Source organism: Podarcis bocagei (genome assembly GCF_964188305.1).
Source record: "Podarcis bocagei genome assembly, chromosome: 5".
In the NCBI taxonomy this organism is placed as follows: Eukaryota; Metazoa; Chordata; class Lepidosauria; order Squamata; family Lacertidae; genus Podarcis; species Podarcis bocagei.
In genome coordinates, this window is record NC_138129.1 from 95527385 (window position 1) to 95549320 (window position 21936).

Sequence of the window (21936 nt, forward strand, 5' to 3'; positions counted from 1 at the left end):
CTTTTTACTAGTATTTGCAATTGGGCAAGTCTTAGCAGAGATTAGCACCCCTTTCAATATTAATTACATTTTACCACATAGATGTGCTAATGCATATCTTCCACAGATCACCACTAAAACTGAGCTTTTGCAGCAATCTGTTAAGAGGCATTTAAAGCAGGCAACAAAAACAAAAAAAATTAGATACGTTGTCTTATCTCCATGAGGTGTTGTTCATGTTTAATGGCAAACAAAACTCCAAATTTTAAAAATGAAGCAAGTCACTACTGAGTACACCAGCTGTGGATCATCACCATATGTGCAAGATAATGGAAAGATGAAACTGACATCAAAACCAGAAAAAAAAAAATCAGCACTTATGCTTCTCAGTATAGACTACAGCTATAATCCAGACTCTTGGCAGGCTGCAACTATGTGCAGACAGCTAACCCCGGCAACCTCTTCTTTAATTCTCTCTCATTTATCCTTCACAATGTGAAGGGGACATAAGGACAGGTACCCGTGTGGCTTATCACTTCATGATTGATTAGTTACATGAGTGTGAGACCAGCAGTATTCAAACACTGTGGCAGCAAACCTACTGTCCATGTGAATATGCTACAGTGCAACACACACCACCGGGAGTAGGATTCCAAGTCTATCCTATGCTGCTATAGCATATTTAACAATAGCTAGCACAGATTACACACAGACCTCTTAAAAACCTCTCTTCTCAACTCAAAACAGTTGGGAAATTAATATGATTTAATTTATAGCAATACTTTCTGTCCGGGTCAGTTTCTGCCTTTGCTCCTAAACTTTTGAAAGACTATTGAGAAACTTTACTTTTGAAGGACTATTGTGAGGCTCTCCTTAGACATCTGTTTTGAACACACGGCTTGACGGTCCTCGTTACCACTCTGTTATATTGTACATATGAACTTTGATTGGCTTACTCCTATAATTTGAATAATATCATTATTCTATTATATATTTTCTACTATTACCCTAAGTGTTGTGTTTGTATTGTTGTGATTTGCTCCTAAGGACCTGTGTGTGTGGGGGGGGGGAGAATCAGGGCTCACAACAGGGCTCTCAATGGGGTCAGAGGGGTTCTTGGAGGTGCCAGGTAAGGCATCCCTGAATGGGGTTATTAAGACTAGTTTTGGACTCCTGCAAGTCCCTCACAGTTTTCAGTCAGAGTGGGGGTCTCTACAAGGCCCCAAGCCTCTTTCTCTAAAGAGGTCTCTCCAGGGTCAATGTTGGATAGATCCTAATTGCTACATGCCTGAAAGTTCATGCATTGTTTTTCATTTGCAATCAATCCATATTTACCCTTAATGGCCAATGTAGAACTGTTAGCAGACCTGAACCAACTATGAGGTTGTCCAATGCATTTTTTTATATACCACTGTGGACCACAGGCTTTTCTTATGTTCTTAAAGAAGCAGTGGTAGCCTATGAGGGGTATAGGGCCCAAGCAGGTAAGAACTTTAAGATTAACAAAACGTATCTCTTGGATAGTTCCATTCATGTGCAGTATTTCAATGGCAAAAGCCTTCTTGATGGCTGTCCAACAAGAAGGGGCGATTTGCCTTCTAGTGCAGCAGGTCCTCCAGATACACAAGTCAGTTATCTTCAATATGGAACCCACTTTTAATTTTGGACCATATATCAGTCTGCCTCTCTATGGTAACAAGATGCAAAGATAAAGGAAGATGGATCCTAGTAATTGTGTAGGAGGGGAAATCAATATATAGCTTCTCATACAGGGCTGGCTGAGGAAAAACTGTATTTCCTAAAGTTCTAATGAGGATTGCATTACCAGAACTGTATGCTCATGATTATGCTCTGCTTGAAATCATATAATGAACTAGCCCCCCTGCCAAGTATCTGATAACACTATGCGGTTATAATTAGTCCATTGTTTTACTTCAGGCTATTAGTCTTCCATGGGGGACGTGGGTGGCACTGTGGTCTAAACCACCGAGCCTCTTGGGCTTCCCAGTCATAAGGTTGGCAGTTCAAATCTGCACAACGGCGTGAGCTTCGGCCAAAATGGCCCCTTTCTCGCTGCTGGTCCCTCTGCCTCTGCCTCTGTCTCTCACAAGAGCAGGCATAGGAGCCTGGTTGGGAGAGGCACAGTGCAGCGTAGTGCGAGAGGCGGGCGGCGGCAGGACTAGCAGCGAGAAAGGGCTCCTTTCTTGCCACTCGTCCCTCCGCCGCCCACCTCACTCGAGTATAAGCCGAGGGGGGCTTTTTCAGCATAAAAAATATGCTGAAAAGCTCAGCTTATACTCGAGTATATATGGTAACTTGAATATTTTATTCAGCTGGCAAGAAGAAACACAAGAGATGCAAGGGATTGAGCTCCTCTCCCCTTGCACCAATTTGTCAAGCAATTGTCCCCCACATTACCACTTGTGAAGCTAGCATCCAGTTTTACTCTGTACCCTTCAGATTTGGGTACTTGATATTGATCCAATTTCATCTTCCGATCTTTATATAAACTGAATTGCTAAAGTTCAAAAAGAAGAAGAAAAATCCACAATCAGTATTCTGTTGATTGCAGAGAATGCACAGCTGTTAGGCACAATAAAAATATCAGATGTTGCAACATCTGTCAGGATCTAGTAGAACACAGAGGAGCAAGCAATGTCAGTTGCTGGGTATGATGAGGTTAGGCCAATACTCAGCCCCCCTCTTCCAGCTGCTGTGGGCCGGTAGCCCTTGATGCTCTTTCAAAATAGCTTCTTTCGAGGAAGTGGACCCCAACAAATATCAACTGGGCAACAATGGCTATCTTCATCCCAAGGGGTCCTATAGCAATTAGTTCTTGATGAGCACTGGAACATTTTAATGGTAGTTGACTGCACCATTGTTAACTACTCAAAACCTATAAAGTGTCTGAATGTTTCTAAGCCTGTACGATATTAAGAGGTAAGACACTGTCTATCCACTGGCGCCTAAAGGTCTTTATTGCTCTTTTCTAATTTAATTGTGTCCTGCACACCCAACTAAACAATGGATAAATTTAATGCATAAGTATTCTTTTCTAAATTAATATGGCCATCACTAAATCTTTAATAATCAACCAAATGATGGGCAGCAACAGGAAGCCAAATATTTTACTTATACTGTGTATGCATCCTTGTTTACCTTTGAAATATCTTAGAAATTTAATCACAAAAACAGCTATCCAGACGCTCTGCTTGGCACCGCATGGTGAAAGATTTAAACAGATTAACAAAATGAAACTGGCACTGCTGTCATGGACAGCATCAAAGGAGAGTAAGTTTTTTTTATTAAATTGTTATAAGAAGCTTTTGTTTCACAGGATGTTGGTAAGAAGGAACCGTATCTGCCCAAACAAAATTATATTTCAAGACCATTTTGTCTTCTTCTCAACCTCTACCATCCAACCAGTTACAGCAAATCATATGTTTTTTTCAAATTCTGAAGAAATTAAAGTGACAGGATTGTGCTGTTACAGCAAAGGAATTCATACCTTATTAACGAAGTACTAAATGCAAACAAACCATAGCAACTATTCATAGGAAGATGGCAAAACTTGGTGATATGGTCATTTAAAAGTTATTTAAACTTTACTTTAGAAACAAACATTTAAAAGATTTTTTTTAATTAGAATGTAAAAGTGTTAGTGTACTGAGAGAACTAAAGTTACTAATAAATAGCAAAAATACATAAATTATTAGAGTTACAACACAATTCAGGAACCATATCAATAAACATGTGGCAGAGGAGGTTATTGGTTTGTTTTTGGCTGTCTTGTATACCAACCCTTAAAATTATAAATTTACTGAATATGGCCATTTCTATAATCATCTACCTCTGCCTGTAAATTAACAAATTTTGCTACAATGCATGTAGCACTATGTTCTGGGGGTTCTTCCAACCCTCCAGAGCAGATTTAAGGGGCATGTGAGGAAGAAGAAGAAGAAGAAGAGTTTGGATTTGATATCCCGCCTTTCACTCCCCTTCAGGAGTCTCAAAGCGGCTAACATTCTCCTTTCCCTTCCTCCCCCACAACAAACACTCTGTGAGGTGAGTGGGGCTGAGAGACTTCAGAGAAATGTGACTGGCCCAGGGTCACCCAGCAGCTGCATGTGGAGGAGCGGAGACGCGAAGCCAGTTCACCAGATTACGAGACTACCACTCTTAACCACTGCACTACGCTGGCTCTCCTAGGAGAGGAGAGGAGAGGAGAGGAGGGTGAGAAGAAATTCCAATGTACAGTCAAAAGCACTTACACTAGGAGAACCCTTTAGTTGGACACTGTCCATGACTCATCTGTTCTCAATGGAAAGCTACAAGTTAGCTCTATTCAAGTTCTAACCAGTAGGAACATTCACAAAACAAAAACTCGGTTTAATGGCACACAAATGCAGGCTGAAGATAGGAAAATGGCCATTCTCAAATCTTCTTCCTGAAGGAAGTGTTTCATGCTCCTGCACAGAGAAATCTCTGAAAAAGCTTGCCACAAAAGTGCAGAATTACCACTCACGTTTTCTCATTACCTGCATACCATCACAATCAAAGCGAACAGTATGCTTAGTTCCCAGGATTTCTAACTGAAGTGGGATTGAAATCACAAGATGACAGCATTTGTTTTAATCAATCAAAAAACAAACCTAAGAAGAATCCATCACACTTCAGTCTGCTTAAGGTCATCCAAATCAGTAGTGTTGCAATTAACTTGCCTACTAGTCACAGGCAACAAGGAATTCCATCCAAACAAGTAGACAGGCTGGTAGATGAGGAACCCAGTCCTTGGTAGAATTTAAAAAAAAAAAAAAACCTAGCTTGTTAGGAGACCAGCATCCTGCATTTTCATGCTGCCATGAAGGTAAAGAAACCAGGGCTTATATTTTTTTTTAAAAAAAAACCTGCCAGCTAATCACTTTTGTAGGCGTATTTACAAGCATGCTTTAACATTCTACCTCCAAGTTAAGAGCACACTGCAAGCAATTAAAAAAAAAAAAAGCTTTTGCTAATGGAAATGGTGCCGACTCAGACAACATGTATACGTATCACTGACTTCTCTTCCCAGTACAGTCATCTCATATACTTTTTATAGACAATTTCCTTTGTCTTCGTCTCATTCCCTCCATTGCCCCACTCCTTCTGGTTGTCTGGGGGCATATTTACATACTGTTTCTTTGAGTCAGTCTCTTCTGGGGCTAGCCATTCACATTTAATCATCAAGATCATTTAACTGCAAGGGGGAAATATCTGCTTAATGCAAACAATTATGCATGAACGGACAGAAAAAATACCAAGCATAATCAAAATTGTTGTTTATATGGACTACAAAGAGAATGCTTTCAGATGTGCTGGTTCTGGTCACAAAACCCAAAGGACAGTGAGTTATCTCCCCCACCCCTCCCGCCCTTAATGCCAATTTTAAAACATTCAGCATGAACTCTTTAGAACAAAGATCCTTGGAAAATATCAAGTATGGACCCTGGCCATTCAGGCACATAATCAGAATGAATAATTTACAGACATTTCACTTCACTGCCACAGAAAAGAGCTGAGTTCCAAGAAGCTTGGGGAGTTAAACGCATATCTGCTAACCAAGTAAAGAGAATCAGTCAGTGTCCAGTAACCAGTCTTTCTTAGGGGCAAAAGAACAAAATACAATTTGCTCTGCACTAATGAGATTCCATTCCTCTTCCCACTGACCCCCAACCCTTCTCTTGACCCAAGGCAATAAACACTGCCACACACTTTTTTAAAAGTTCGTTCCCAAAGGAAAGCCACTACACTCATTTAAGTCATATGTTGACTTTATAAAACAAAAATAGTCAGGCATTCGAAGAAGATGAAGCTGGGAAGAGACATGGGACACCAGCAAGTTTTCAAGCTTCAAATAAGTACCTCTGAATCTATGTTCATCTACTATGGGCATCAGAGGCCATATGGGGTGTTAGGTAGTCAACATGTGGAGGAAAATTGTAGTAGTTTGATGATATAAAGACAAAAAAGTTTAGGAACGTTAAGCTACTTTTGTATCTCTTTACCTTCTTTTTCTTTAAAACAAAATACTGTTTGATTTCTTTCATATCCTTGTTGACAGCATCACCTGACTGCTACAAAAGTGATCGGGCAGAAAGGATGTCATGAATTCAACTGGTTGTGCCCAAAGGATTTCTTGCAGAAAGTTGTGTGTGGTCAACTAACAATGTGTGCAACACCTTATTACAGAAAACACTTGTGCCTTATTGTATGAAAAAGCTTTCTGCTTCTCACAGCTCCTGGGATAATGAAAGAAGAATTATACCACCTGCATAAAGCAGCACTGGAATTTTTTGACCACCAATTTGCGGCAAGGGAAACAAAAGAGATTAAACAATTGCAGAGTCAAAAGATAGCTTTGAATTTTAACACCAGTATTAGAGCAGAGCTGGGGAGGGGAGAGCAGTAGTTTATCCAATCAAGTAACTCCTAGTTTTTCACACAAATAAAGACAGCCAATGGAGGAAGAGGCAATTGAGAGATGAGCCCTGCTACTGAGATAAACAAATGTTCCTAAAGACTGAAACTGAAACATTAGATGTCCAGTCAGATGCAGCATTCGGTGAATCCATAGCCAGCACAGAGAGCAACGGCAGGGAAAAAACTATCATTTTTATTTTCCAGGGGGGGGAAACACCACAAGACACCAGGTTAGGTGCATCACCACCAGACTGATTGTTCCCTTTGTTCAAATAACTGCAGTTCTATTTCTGGAAGAGCATTGTGACTGCCCTTTAACAGAAAGAGTTTAGAACAGCAGATCATGCTGCTTAGAGCTTTAAAATGCAATACTCCGTTTGCCACTGACTAACCCAGTGACACTGGACAGTGCTTAAGTTCTATTTAAGCAATGTTACCGACAACTCACTGTCCCTTCAATATACTGAATGAAGATGGCAGGTTTTAATTTGGGGGGGGGGGATCACTTTGAAGAGGAAAGTCTGTAATTTACAAGTTTAGCAGGTATGTTCCCAGAAAAACTGGCAGTGCTTAGATTCAATCTCCCAATTTTCATCTGACCTCATTGCTCACATTTCCCCACTGCTTCTATATGTGTATAAACCTATCATCTGAGCATGCTTCATGCATCTCATGTAAAGGAGACTCCAGTCCACAATGCCATAAAGAAGATTTGTTAGTCTAAGGGGTATCCTAAAAAAAATCACAGAATTCAGCGTAAGACAACTTCTGTTTTGTGTGCATTCAAAGAAGAGGGTGGGGGCATAAAGGGGCCAGGGGCAAGCTCATGCACACTCCGACACATGTAATGACCCAGAACATAACCCCCGGGGCAAAATGGGGGTTGCCTGTACTAGAGAGAGAGAGAGAGAGAGAGAGAGAGAGAGAAAGAAAGAAAGAAAGAAAGAAAGAAAGAAAGAAAGAAAGAAAGAAATTCTGTTCAATAAGGCTAGCTATTTCTTAATTAACTAATATGTGATTAAAGCTTTAGCTAATAAATCACACCAATCCGTAAAGGCTTACAGCCCTACTTCTTCTCTCTGGTCTGTGTGCAATACTTTAAATCTGTGCTTTCTAAATTTCATTCTTATCAGATTAGCTCTCCCTTTAGCAATATTTAGCTGTTCCTCTAGGGTAGCAATAGCGATCATTACCAACCACAGGCCACGCTGGCTGGAACTGATGGAAGTGAAGAGTCCAGCTCCTGGAGGGCCAAAGATTCACCATCTCTACTCTAGTGAATAATAAGTCTTCCGAGTTGCTGGCAAGTGGCCATTCTACCACCATCATTCATGAAGATGCTGAACGGTATGAGACCCAGAATTCCCACACTGGATACCTGTTTCCAGTTCATACCTTTTGCCAGTTCAACACTGACCCACTCAACTTACTCTGCATGGGTGTAGCCAGGATTTGGGGGGGCAGACTTTTTGTTGGGGGGCAGAACCTCAGTTTGCTATGCCAGTGGTGAGCGGAGACAGAAGCAAAAGTGACCAGAGCAATAGATGTATATTTTACCCTCATACACCTCTCTGGGGTAGAGTTCCAGGAGCCGGATAGAGCAATCTTGAGGTCCATATTCTGCCCCCAAACCAGAGGTTATCCAACCCTGATCTACAGATACACCTAATGGCTCATTCCATTTTGGAAATTTTCCAATTGGCTGTTAGAATGCATTTTTAAAAACAGTTTATTCACCATATGGTTACCTATCTCATTTTGCTGCATAACATGGAGATTGAGAGCTTTGACTCTGCTTGCAACAAATTACAGATGGCACAGGCTACATCAAAAGAATGTTTTCCATTAGCAGTCTTCAACCTTTTTAGACCCAGAAGCATCTTTAACCCAAACATGCATTTGGGGCTCCATTTCTTTTTATTTATTCATTTGCATGGTCATAGTGACGCTTTTGCAACCCACTTTAAATTAAGCCACAACACAGAGTATCTTTGGTTACTGAAATGGGGGTGCCAAAATTAATCTTGCGCTACCTCATAATAATTTGGAATCAACATTTTTTTTTTTTTGAGGGAGGAATTAAGTGACTACACTCATTCTATCAAAATAGAAATCCTAGGCTTTCCGATGATTGCAGAGTGGCTAGAAGCATGCCCAGGTTGTGAAACATCTAACAGCATATCTAATACACTTCCAAATGAAAATAGGAGAAGTTTTCCTGGAATGTTTTGACTACTGTTCAGTGATCACATAGAGCTCCAACTACCTCCCTTTCTTCATTTTTACTCTTGGCAACTCTTCCCCACCACCACCACCTTTTTCCCTACGCAAATGAGCAATAACCAGACTAAATTGGATTTTGAAAACAAAACGGGAAGATGATAGAAATTTTAAGATTATGCAAGAACATAGATGTACTTTAGCCTCTGACTTATTGTGCAGCCACTTTGAAACAGCTTTTTTAAAAAATGTGATGTAAGGGGGCTCCAATTCCAAATGCTAAGGGAAGAATTGGCTCGCTTACCTTCTATAGAAGGGGCCTGGTCCTGAGCTGCATACAGCATCTCCTTGAAAGCCTGCACCAAATAAAAGGGGGGGGGGGAAGAGTTAAATCGGTAAGCACAAACACATTCAATCACTTTGATCAATCTATCTAAAATCAAGTAGCAATGAAAGTCATTTTATGCCTCCAGGCTGACATGGAATGTGAACTTTTATTTCATTACACTTTTTGTAGTATCAAAAATTAAATAAATACCGAACACTTACCAAAAACATGTAGTACAGGCAACAACTTGCTACATAAACTTATAGAGCAAGGAAGCTGCGAGGCTTCTAAGATTCTCCATTTTCTAAGTAGTGTTATTCAAGTAAGTGTTTAACAGATTGCCTCAGGATTAGTTGGAATATAGCAAAAGGGGATTATCTCAGATTATATTAGCATTATGCAGCACTGCAATAATGTAGCTTTTGAACAGAAAGTCAAGATATTATTATTAAAATCAGTAAGGTCACTTATTTCCTGGCAGAATTTCATCGTGTTACAATAGAGATCAATTCAATCCAGTTTACAAGACAACTGTGCTGCAGTCATGTCTTTCATAGCTGAGTTATTTGGTTAAAGTCCAGGCTTTCTAATTACAACACACTGTTGTTTTTGCAAAGCTTACAGTTTGTCTATTGCTCCCCAGGATGCAACAACTGCATGCAAGGAAAGCAGATCCCGTGCGTGCTTAGGGCTCAACAAGCTTGGCTTTGGGCTTTTCCAGAAACATGGTACCAACTTTGGGTGTGAAGGACTCCTGAAAGCCTCAGGATGATCCGAGGTGCCTGCATTAAAAGTAAGGCTAACCTACGTAAACATTAGCTTTTAAATCATATGCAATCTAGATCCTGAATAGCTGAGGTCTTATTGCCATAATCTGTTTAGCATGTAAAACTCGGTATGCCCTTTAACTTCTTCACTGTACTCAGACATTCAACATAAACTAAGAAACACACACACACAAACCCATCAGAAAGCATCCAAATGAAACATTTAAAAAAAGATTACGTCTCAGAATGATTATGTTTATTGACAGCCCAATGTATTTGAGCCAAAAGGGCTTTCTATGAAAGGCAGACAATATACACATGTATAAAATTTATGCGTTATTTATTGGGCAAGCTTGAAAACGTCAAAGTTTTTAGCTTTGTTTACTAAGTACAAGTAAAATTAAATATAAAAAAATGGGTCAGCTCTGGGGAACCCTGCCTAGCCAACAGGTGGGTGCTTAAGTCCCATAACCCATGTAGGCCATTCTGACAGTTCGGCAGAGCTTCCTATCACCTGATATCACCATGACTTTAGCTGATACAGTTTGAAACCACACAGGACTTTGAAAGTACGATAACCAAGTGACTGATGGTGCCTGCAAACCCCATTTTCAGCAGGGAGCCGAAAGAAGAAAAATAACCAGCACATTTTATCCCCAATGACAGATTCTCTGCAAAACTTCTGCCACCTTTCTTTTCATGCAAGTTTAAGCTACAACTTCACACAGGCTTAGCGTAGAACAAGCTTGGTGAATTCACTGGGGCTTACTTTTGAGCAAACCTACATAGAACCCATGCTATTCCAGAAGAGTGAACTGAAGTCTCTTCACAACAATTTAAGTGTGACAGCATTAATTCATATGCAGAACTCAGAAAATTACTAGAAGTACAGCAACTACAACACAATCTACAAATCCTGTTACTTTCTGGTCACCTCCACTCTTTGCCAAACACATAGGCAATACACTCAATTTCACTGGCTTCTTACAGCAGTATATGCTTGTAAAGGAGTGATGGGCAAGCAACAGCTCTATTATAAAAGTTCCTTTCCTGCCCTCACAATGCCAAAAGGCACAAACATCTTCTGGAGTTAACTCTTAATACCACATTCCAAAAAGTTCCATTTTCACAGATCTACCCTTCCAATCTCATGCTGATCTGCTTGACCCAATGCAGACTTAGGCTTACATGCAAGTAAGTCTATCAATTTCAAAAGGCTTAAGCACTCTTAATTCTGCATAGGAAAAATGCCACACATATCACAATAGAGTCATTCGACTCTTTAATCTTGTTTACCTGATTTAAAAGTATACTCACTGTTGCAAAGTTGGCTGCCATGTCAATATGCCTGCAAAAGTTACTCTTCTGCTAACAACAACAACATTTAATTCCATTCCCATGCTGGTTATGGAGGGGGAAAGTTTTTAATGTGTTTTACTGAAGAAAAAGAAACTTTCCTTCCTCCGTGGCTAGCTTTTGAAATCAAGCAGCCTGACATAAGAGCACTGGAAAAGTCCATCCCTCCAACACCTCGCTCACCAGCATGGAATTACTGGTCACCCATATGTACCAGGTGAGTTGTTAAAATAAAAGGCAGATGTGGCCAACAGAATGGTAATCTAAAAAAGGAACAGTGGGTGATGAAATGGTTGGAACTGCATCAGCTGCAAGTACAGTGGTACCTCAGGTTACAGAGCCTTCAGGTTACAGATGCTTCAGACTCCGCTAACCTCAAAATTGTACCTCGGGCTAAAAACTTTGCTTCAGGGCGAGAACAGAAATCGTGCGGCAGCGGCGCAGCAGCAGGCCCCATTAGCTAAAGTGGTACTACAGGTTAAGAATGGTTTCAGGTTAAGAACAGACCTCCAGAACGAATTACCGGTAAGTTCTTAACCAGAGGTACCACTGTATGGTTAAGTCACTGAGTTCCCACCAGAAGGGATAAAAATTGTTAATTCCTTGAACTATTAAAATTTGGATTTAAAAAACACATTTCAGTTTTCATTGGCATCCCTTTGAGATAACCTGGCTTTAAATGAAATATCAACTTAATGCAAACACGTAAAACTGAACTGATGATATTCGTACAAACAGCTGCTTTTACGCTGCTTCTCTTTGTAACATAGTTGGGGAAAACATCCTTGCCTGTCGTCACTGCATATTAACCCATGTGCTTATATTATAGCTGGGTATTGGGAGTCAAGGACTGGCAGGTCGCCATGGGTTTTATCTACTAAGCCATCTGGGTGACTTTCTATGTCTATTATGCTTAGCAACTACCTGATCTCTACAATTGGCTCAGAGTTAGAACTGCATTGTCACTATGTTTCTATCATTATAGCAACCTGACTATTTAGGAATTATTTTAGTGTGTGGAATATTTTTTTTATCCCTTGGCGATTTAAATCAACCAGATTCATGCTACTGAAACTGCTGGAGAATTAGTCTTGATTACTTGTAAACACTGTAGGACTATGGACTTTAGTCTGACAAATCCAACTTTAGAGTCTTTACCTAAACTCTGATCCCAAGAAGAAAGAAATGATAGGTCAGAAGCTACAATTAGAGAGACACAAACAGTAGTGGCAAAATAGATATTAAAAACTGCTAACTAAGTATGTGCATTAGATTTGGACAAAATCCAAAATCAATAACAAAAGCAGGCTGCTCTGAACAGATTCAGGACTTGTCAGAGACAAAGCAATTTCTCACTGTTGTCACTTTGGGCATTCAGACTGTGAAGTGCGTCTGCAAAAAGAAACATTGCTCCCTAAGCAAAGGAAGACTCCAGAATGGGGAAAAGAGGAAGAAATAGCTCTTGTGTAACTGACAGGTAGGGCTGGGCAATATATCCTCCCAAACTGGTTCAAAGTCCATATCATGAATTTTTGATCTGGCAATATACTGTGAATCACAATGTACGTATGTTTGTGTGCTATGCAAAAATCACAATGTGGGGGAAAACGTGAAGCCAACCAATGCTTCTCTCAATTCCTGCTAACTCTGCTAGCTCAGCTCTCCACTGCCTCCTGCAAGGGGCAGCGAATCACAAGAGCAGCCACTGGAAAAATCTCAACGCAGGAAAAACCATGAAGCCAGCCAATCCCCCTCTATAGCTCCATCCTTATTTCAGACATCTTGATATATTGGTATATGGCGATGTTTAGCTGGCGATATATCATGATGTTGAAAACCAGCTATCTCCCAGCCCTACACGTAATAGATTTGTTTTTTCAAATCAGATCGCCCCCAAAGTGCTTGAGACTGAACTGGTCTGTTTTCTGAAGCACCCAGTTGGAGTCCAAACAGAATTTTGTGGTTGGTGCACACACACCCTGTCAACTAAAGTTTGTAATTTCGCAAAGTAGATATGAAAAGCCATTTCTTTGTTAAAGAGTAATGAGGGAACAACATCTCTATCTGAAAAGTTTAGCAGATAAACACCATTAAGTTCATTCCCCAAATCAGTTTCCTGATTTGTGTATTAACTGCTTCCCAACATTTTATTTCAAGGATAATGCAGCATTACACACACATGCACAAAAAGTAACACCAGGAACCAACTGCTTAATTTCCTCACTTGTAGACATGTTATTCCCAATGCTCCACCGCCTCTTTTTCCTTGCCTTACTTTATCAAGTCAGACAGACCTCTAGAGAAATTAAGGAACGAGAAAAAGGAGAGTTGGAGCTGTAGTCCACAGCATAACAAGATTTTTTTTATTTTGCGCTCCTAGCTTCACACCTTGTAATAGTAATTCACACTGCTAAGCTCCAACTAACATTGCACTTGCATTGCTCATCCTGAGAACTGCACTGATCAGTCATAGAATCACAGAATTTCATAGAATTGTAGAGTTGGAAAGGCCATCTAGCCCAACCATCTACAATGCAAGATTTTTCTATAAAGCATATTTAGTATTATTTGCACCATTTCCTTACTTACTTACATTTTCTTACTTAACTTATGGAACATGGAGAACATGTTGTACAGAATTATTATCATTATCACAAAAAATCTAGCCTCTAGCCTTTACTTAAGAGAAATTTTGAAATCATTGGCATTATCTGCTATAGGTTTAGAAAATGGGGCTCAAGGCGGGATGTTGCTAATGAGAAATACATTAGTCAAAGCAAAGGACCACCTGCAGTCCCTGTTCCTTATCACTTCCTATTTCCTCACCCTCTACTACTGCTTCACACTCCTCGACAGCAACTCTTGTCAAAATTTGTGAAAAAAATTATCAAGTCTGAAAGATATAATGTAATCAAGAGGAGTGCAAAGTTCACGAGTTAAGCTGAAGTGCATGAAAAGAGAGAGGGGTGTACACCTCAAAATGGGATAGAAGAAGAAATGGAAACAGCACTTTCCTTTCAAATGGAGAGAACAGAAAAAGTGACAAAATACAGCCTAAGGCATTGGATCCATTAGCACATCATCTGGTTTTTGGACCTCAGCAAGCTAATGCTCAAGAAACTGTCAAGCAAATCCCCTAGGATTGAATTTGCATTCATAGCTACTTAAAAAAAAAGTTATCCCACCAGCTGTCTGAACAGGACAAGGCAGTGCAGCAAATATTAGTTGGGATGCTATTTCAATGCTTTAGTGTTTTTCATGTGTCCTTTTGACATTGCAAAACCTACAATGACCCTTCAAAATCAAACAATTTGTCAATTTAGTTAAATTATTGTACAGTCCAGCTTCCTTGTTATTTACACTATGCAAATTCTACACTTAAATTTTAAATAAAACAGGTAATTAGACATTATACAAATTTTCCAAGTTTGACACTATGCATATTTTCACACACATTCTAAGCATTTCCTTTAAAAGTTCAGTACACATCACACCTCAAATTAGTTCTGTAACTCAGATTTAACAAACCGAGCTACAGATTTGGCAAAAAGACACCCTAACTTGACATTCAGAATTCACCACATAACCTACAGGCATAGAATCAAATACTGATGAGTTCGAATTAATAAAGAGTCAGTATAAAAATTGTAATTTGTGAGAATGAGTTGTCTCCTTTTCAACTCTTCATTCTTAAATCAAAATAAGCCAACGCATTCATGAAACCTTCTGTCTCCTCTTCTACAGACTACTGCCTCCATATGGAGTCAGTCAAGATAAATGTCTTTTCTACAATATCATAAAGAAGAGCAGCGTATCAGTCATGTTCCGTTCTAACAAAGTATAGGCTGAGAAAATGAAACATATGTATATGCATAATCTATTGTGTTCATTGATGGCAAAAGTGACTAAATCTACTCCCATCTGATGTGCCAGCAGATTATAGAACAGGGATCACAAACATGATGCTCAGGTGTCAGTGTGCCCACCAGCACTCACTTTGGGGCCCACAAAAGGTGTCATAAAACTCTCAAAAATCCACAATACACGAGGAGCAGTTTGCTCTTCCTGCCACATTCCTGTCATCAATTGTTCAGCATCTCATAGACATCCCCTCAAGTATGCCCCCATTTCACTAGATGCCAGAATTGGATGCCCATGCTCCCATCTATTCTGAACAGTTAAGAGGTGCAAATAGCTTCTTTGTGAGCAAGTGTGGCTCTGGCTGATGTAGGTGCCTTTTTCCACAGGACACCTCACAAAGGCCACACCCTCAGAATTTTGTGGTCCCGTTGGTTCTTTTTCCCTTTAAGAAGTGGCAGCCATTATGCTACACACACACACACACACACACTCACACACACACACACACACACACACACACACACACACCATCAGTCATTTTGCAACTAGCACCCTCAACATTTCCTCAAAATTCCAAAAGTTCCCACTGGCCTCAAAACATTGGTGACCTGCACTATAGAAAATAATAATTTTGTTAACTGTATGCACCTGCTCTACATTCAGCAATAAAGTGTAAAGGATATTTGAAACAAGTCTTTTGTGACACAATTAAGCCATGCCACAATGCAACACCGATTAATAAAACCTCACTATGAAGGACTTGGCTGAAACCCTGCTAAATGTGCTGGGCCAAAACCATACTGGGACAATTCCACAGTTGTCATGGTGGACATCCTGAGCCAAACCGGACAAGACAGCCTTGACAGATATTGAAATCCCTCCAGAACCAAAAGCTGGGGGACAGTGTTCCAGTCACCAGACTTGAGACCATCCATTAGGCACTAGAGTGGGAGTAGACCAGGTATCCAATGTGTGCCCTCCAGATGTTATAGACTATAACTCCCATCATTTCAGGCCACTGGCACTGGCTGACGGGGGTTAAAACAATTAACAGTGCCAAGTAACTAGCCCACAAAAAAAGAATAGTAAAGGTCAAACCCTCCATCATGCCACAGATCCATAACCAGACCTCCCAACTTTTTTAACACTTTAATAACAGACCCAGGTTAGGGAATTGCATGTCTTGAAGCTGCAAGCAAGATGGCTATAAAGTAGATAAAGAACTCAAGCTGAAACTCACAAGGAGTAAACAGTATTAAAAAAAGAACTGGACATTTGTGATAACAACCTTATGAGATGGGGTTTGCAGAGCAGACACTAAACATACTGAGTTTGCTGAAAGCCACTAACAAGTTCATGGCAGAGGCAAAGTCCAAATCAGACAGTTTGCAACTAGTCTTCCAGCCACGGTGCTATATCAGCTCTCAGGGTGGAAACTCTGTGGCATGTCAGTGTTGATGGCAGGGGTCCAACAACAACATGCTATTAAGATGCTGCCTAGCAGAGCTTTTTCAAATGGTATTGATTTTTAGAGCCTGGTCATCCCCCATCTGTTCCTGCAGTGGGCTACTTTACAGCTAAAATTGTTTGCATCCTCTTCAATACATTCACAAATATTATTAATATTAATCTGTTCTGGAGGTATTCAGGGCTTAGGTTAGATTAGAATGTGCATGATGATGCAGCACAAGCACAGAAAAAATATGGAACTTTGCACTGGTTATGAAGCAGCTTCTCTAGAGCTTTAATGTTTAAATCAGCACCTTGTTGCTGACTGAGGTATGTTTGAAGCATGAACATGCAATGCCTGGTGAAGACTCAGTAGCCTGAGGCGGCACTGGCTTGTCTGTTGTAGGCAATTATCACTTCTATGCCAAGGCATAAACTCCTTGTACCTTCCCATGACTAATAAAAACAAAATTATGCAAAAGACCGGAGATGCTAGACAAATGTTGCTTAATGTATAGCAAGTCACAGAAACCAGCTTTCCTTGGAACAGCAACTGGGTTACGTAAGCATGAATGGGAGTGTAAAACAAGTTGCAGCAGCAGAGTTTTTTAGCCTATCCTTTCTAGAATTTGATCAGGGCTCCAGGGATAGTCCTCCCTTTTTATCCTAACGACCCTGTGAGATGGGTTAAGCCAAGCATGCGCTACCAGCCCAAGTTCTGCCTCTAAGCTTTGCGCTAAATAGGTATTTGAACCCAGTTGTTCATGCTACACTATAACCACAAACTATACCAACGCCTTTTTAGGAGGAGCTATGGGACGCGGGTGGCGCTGTGGGCTAAAGCCTCAGTGCCTAGGGCTTGCCGATCGAAAGGTCGGCGGTTCGAATCCCCGCGGCGGGGTGCGCTCCCGCTGCTCGGTCCTAGCGCCTGCCAACCTAGCAGTTCGAAAGCACCCCCGGGTGCAAGTAGATAAATAGGTACCGCTTACCAGCGGGAAGGTAAACGGCGTTCCGTGTGCTGCGCTGGCTCGCCAGATGCAGCTTTGTCACGCTGGCCACGTGACCCGGAAGTGTCTCCGGACAGCGCTGGCCCCCGGCCAATAGATGTGAGATGGGCGCACAAACCCCAGAGTCTGTCAAGACTGGCCCGTTCGGGCAGGGGTACCTTTACCTTTACCTTTATGGTTTCATAAACTTGAGGTGACCTGCAAAAGACCTATGTTTACTTTCTTCTTCCTATGAACAACTTTTGATGTAAAACAAGCCTCTAATCTGGGGCAGATAGTCCTATTATTTCCACTAGGTAAAGGGACCCCTGACTGTTAGGTCCAGTCGCGGTCGACTCTGGGGTTGCGGCGCTCATCTTGCTTTATTGGCCGAGGGAGCCGGTGTACAGCTTCCGGGTCATGTGGCCAGCGAAAAAGCCGTTTACCTTCCCGCTGGAGCAGTACCTATTTATCTGCTTGCACTTTGACGTGCTTTCCAACTGGCATGGCAGGAGCAGGGACCAAGCAATGGGAGCTCACCCCATCGCAGGGATTCGAACCACCCACCCTCTGATCGGCAAGCCCTGTTAAACCACAGAGCCAACCGCATCCCTGTTATTTCCACTATGGCCTATCGATTGTGATTTATTGTGTGTGTGTGTGTGTGTAAGAACTTCTGAAAAAATAGCTTTTTCTAAGTTGTCCTTGACAAATAGATAAGGTTATCTGAGTTTTGCTTAAGCTGCAGAATCTGAGTAGATATATTAACATGAATAAGGTGCAAATAAAGGTATAGTTTGCCTTCAAGTTCCTTACAGAATCCATGTCTACATAAAACTCCAAAGCAGGATCACAGCTTGCAATTCCTAGACCAATTCAACCCTCCTGAAAGTTATTGTCTCCCTGCTGCACCCTCTACAAACCTCAACCGGGGTGGGGGCAAACACATGAACATAATGGCATCTGCTGTAACAGCCGGAGTTTATTAAACACTTAACAGAAAAATAGTTTTGAAAAATACATACCATTGTATGTATAATCCCTTCTAATAGTAGCACTGTTATGAATGTGCCAAACCTATTTAGTCTCAACACTGAAGTAGCAATATTCTTCATTACTTCATTTTTAGGAGGAGCTATTGGAAAACTACATTAACACATTTTGCTCAGTGTCTACCGGACTGAATATAATTCCAAGCTGTTGCATGCAGAGAACTGACAGTGGTGCTGAAAAGCTACTTATGCATTAGGCAAAAGTCAACTGACTGAGTATTTCAGGCCATCTAAAAGACCATTTGAAATAAAGTTCTCACAGCCCTTGAGCTGCTTTTCACACTTACGGAGACTACATAAAATAAAAAGGTCTCTCGTCCTTGTTTACTTGTAGGGGTGAATGCAATCTGTATGTTTTCCTACTAATTTCTCCATGCATCTAAATTTGAGATGTTACGCCCAAAGCTTCAGTGCTGTCCTTTGACAAAGATCGCTTTAACAGCCACTTGCCCTTCCTCAAATTCCTATGTCAGTGAAAATCATAGGCTGATTTGGAGACTACATGTACATGGTTATCTTCTTGAGAATCCAAGTGAAAATGACAGGATAGCAGACAATCTAAGAGAATCTAAGCTCTTGCTAAAACCCAAGTCTTTGTATGGCAAACTCACTAAGAACATGCTCTTTAAAGCTTATCAGGCATTTTGTAAAGCTATTATTTTCCCCTAAGCAAACAAGAAACAACAACAAATTTCAAAAGGGTAACTAAATAATTACATGTGACCTTTTTTGTATATAAATCTGTGGGGGGGGGGTGAGCTGAAACACCTGACTAAATATGTGGTCAATTCCCTCTTGAAATACCTGCATTCATGCTTATGCTATATTCCTTATATGGACTTGAAGTCAGTACAAACACAAACAATAGAAACTGTAGGAAGAAATGCCCAGATATATTTTCTAAATTCTTGAAAACTGCCTAACCCAAATAAAAACCACAAAAGACAGAGCAGCTGAGACTCATAAAAACAAGGGATAGCATGAGGGCTGTAGGTGGATACATGCTTGGCTTGTACAGTTGATTACTTTTTGGAGAAAATCCATGCCACAGATATGACAAATGGAAAGGTGTTGCATTATTGGAGAAAGCCTCAAAGGGATAAAACACAATGAATAATCAAAACTGCAACAGAAGGTACTGACAGAAGCAAGATAAAATATCCGAGGCAAACTATAGACATTAAAGCCAAACCTCAAAGAAATATGAGGAGTAGAGATGAGAGAAGAGGGGAGGGAGGGATTGTATTTTTGCAGGCCTTCATGTATCTAGTTTGATGCTATGGGCCTGGCAACCAGTCTCCTTGAACCAGTTCCAGGAATCACCACACCCACAAGGGCAGCTCACACTCGGATCCTCACACACTGCCCTCAAGCCCAACACAGGCAAATTCTCAAAACGTGGTTAAGCAACACTAAGCCATTGGTATATAGCAACTCGGGCATCTGATCAAGGACAGTTACAAACAATTGATATGGAAAATTCCAAGTGTCAGAATTGGAGGGTATTGATAACCCTGGGATAGGGTGCCACCTAGCTTCCTTCCCAAGCGCTTCCCAGATAACCTTTACAGTTCCTCTCTACCCGCAACCCAGCAATGTTCTAACACAGCACTGATACAGGGGCTTTGCAGCCATTAAAAAATAATAAAATTCCAGTGGCGGAGGAGACCAGCTTTGCACCCTTCAACAAAGGAGGAAGGAGGCTGCTTGAGCGCCTGTTCCTTCCCCACGGCTAAAAGGAAACACATATTCATTCCCCCCCCCCAAAGCCTCGGTGCCAAGTTTCCCGAAGCGGATTGTCATGGGGGTGGGAGGGGAAAGAATATATATATATGTGCTTTCAGGAAATCCGTGGAAGAACAGACTAAATGCAACGAGGCAGGTGAGGAGGTCGAAGCTGCAGCTGCACCACCACCTTGCGCGGCAGCGCCGCAAACTTGGCTCGCGCGCGAGAGATGGGAGGGACCCGAGCCAAGTCCGGGGGGGGGGCAGAATGCGGCGCCCCAAGGGGGGCGGCGGAGTTTTGCGCTTGGGGCGCACCTGAGCACCCGCAGATAGCCTAGAATTGGGGGTGGTGGGGGGATGGGGAGGATAAATTGGGAGCTGTTTTTTCTCCCCTTCGAAAACAAGCGCTTTCGCCTCTCCTGTTTTCTCACACCCACCCATGCTTTTCAGCCTTGCGCACCCATATCCTAAGCCATATCCTAACCCCTTCGCCCTTCCCCGCCCGGGGTGACTTCTCTCCCCCCCACCCACACACCGCCCCCCACCCACAAAGACCCCTTGTTTTCCCTCCACGCCTCCTCCGAAGCCCCAAACACGGCTCTATGCCCACCCCTCACAACCACACACAGACCCCTCGCAGCCATTCATCCCCCCCCCCGCTTTCGCTGCGTCTCCCCCCCCCCCGACCCTCACAAGGGCGGCAGCAGCAGCTACCTCATACTGGATGTACTGCTTCCTCCACTCCGGGGTGATGTGCGCGGAAAGGTGCTCGGCGAACTTCATCCTGCCGCCTTCCCGCCCGGGGTGCCGGCTCAGCGGACGCAGCGCCGGGATGAGGCGCCTCTTTCTCCTCCTCCTGAGGGCGAAGGACCACCGCCGCCGCCGCCGCCGAACATGAGACCCCTCAGACAGGCACACGCGCGCCGCCCTTCCCGGCAGCAGCAGCAGGAGCAGCCCACAGGCACGAAAGCGCGCCGCCGCTCGTCCCCGCCTCGCTCAGGGTCTCCTCAGCGCCGCCGCCACCGCCGCCGCCCGCCGCGGCCCCGCAGCCTCCTCCGGCGCCCCTGAGGCAGTAGCGGCGCCCGCCGCCTCCGCCGCCATTTTGCCTCTCCGCCCCGCTGGGCCCGCCTCCCCATCCCTAGGCCGGGGCTGACGTCATCGACTAAGTAACCGCCCCCCGAGAGAGAGAAGGGGAAAGGGCTCCGCGGTGGGCCACGCCCACTGCTCTTCCCCAGCCTGCGCGCGCGCGCGCCACCCTAGGGAAGGGGGCGGGACCGACTCTCCCCCCCCCCGCCGCCAAAGCGACACGCCCCTTCTTCGCCGCCGAGAGAGGGACACGCCCCTTTCCCCCGTGAGGTTCCGCTGCGGTGGAAGGATTGGGATTTCGCAGCCTGCGGGGAGCGACTGTTTAGCGGGTGCCGCGCTGCAATTCTTCAATGGTTTTTTAATGCAAGGGGAGGGGGGGTATGTACATACCGGTATGTATGTATAAATGTGTGCGCGTGTATATGTAATATATATAGAGAGAGAGAGAATCAGCCACTAGCCATAGCAATAAAAGAACAGAAAATGTAGATAGAGGTAAAAAAAAAACCTTGACTACAGAAAATACATTTTGGAGGCTGACATCACTTATCAAATAATGGGGGGTGTTCTCATTGCCCCCGCTGAAAACCTTGCAGTTTTTGCTGTTACCTGGTCATCTTGGATCTGCTAAAAGAAAGGACAGAGCAATGGCTGAGTGACCTCCTCAT

At 42.5% G+C, this 21936-nt stretch overlaps 1 protein-coding gene across 1 annotated transcript in view; it reads right to left on the reverse strand.

Moving 5' to 3' along the window:
* XPR1 (xenotropic and polytropic retrovirus receptor 1) overlaps positions 1-21206 on the reverse strand; it is a 103507-nt gene extending 82301 nt beyond the window's left edge. Inside the window, exons 1-2 of the mRNA XM_081194395.1 lie at positions 20897-21206; positions 8963-9014 (exon numbers count right to left, since the gene is read on the reverse strand). Of these exons, the coding sequence (XP_081050521.1) occupies positions 8963-9014; positions 20897-20965 (121 nt within the window). The 5' untranslated portion in view covers positions 20966-21206. The remainder of the gene's footprint in view (positions 1-8962; positions 9015-20896) is intronic.
* Between the last annotated feature and the right edge of the window lie 730 nt (positions 21207-21936).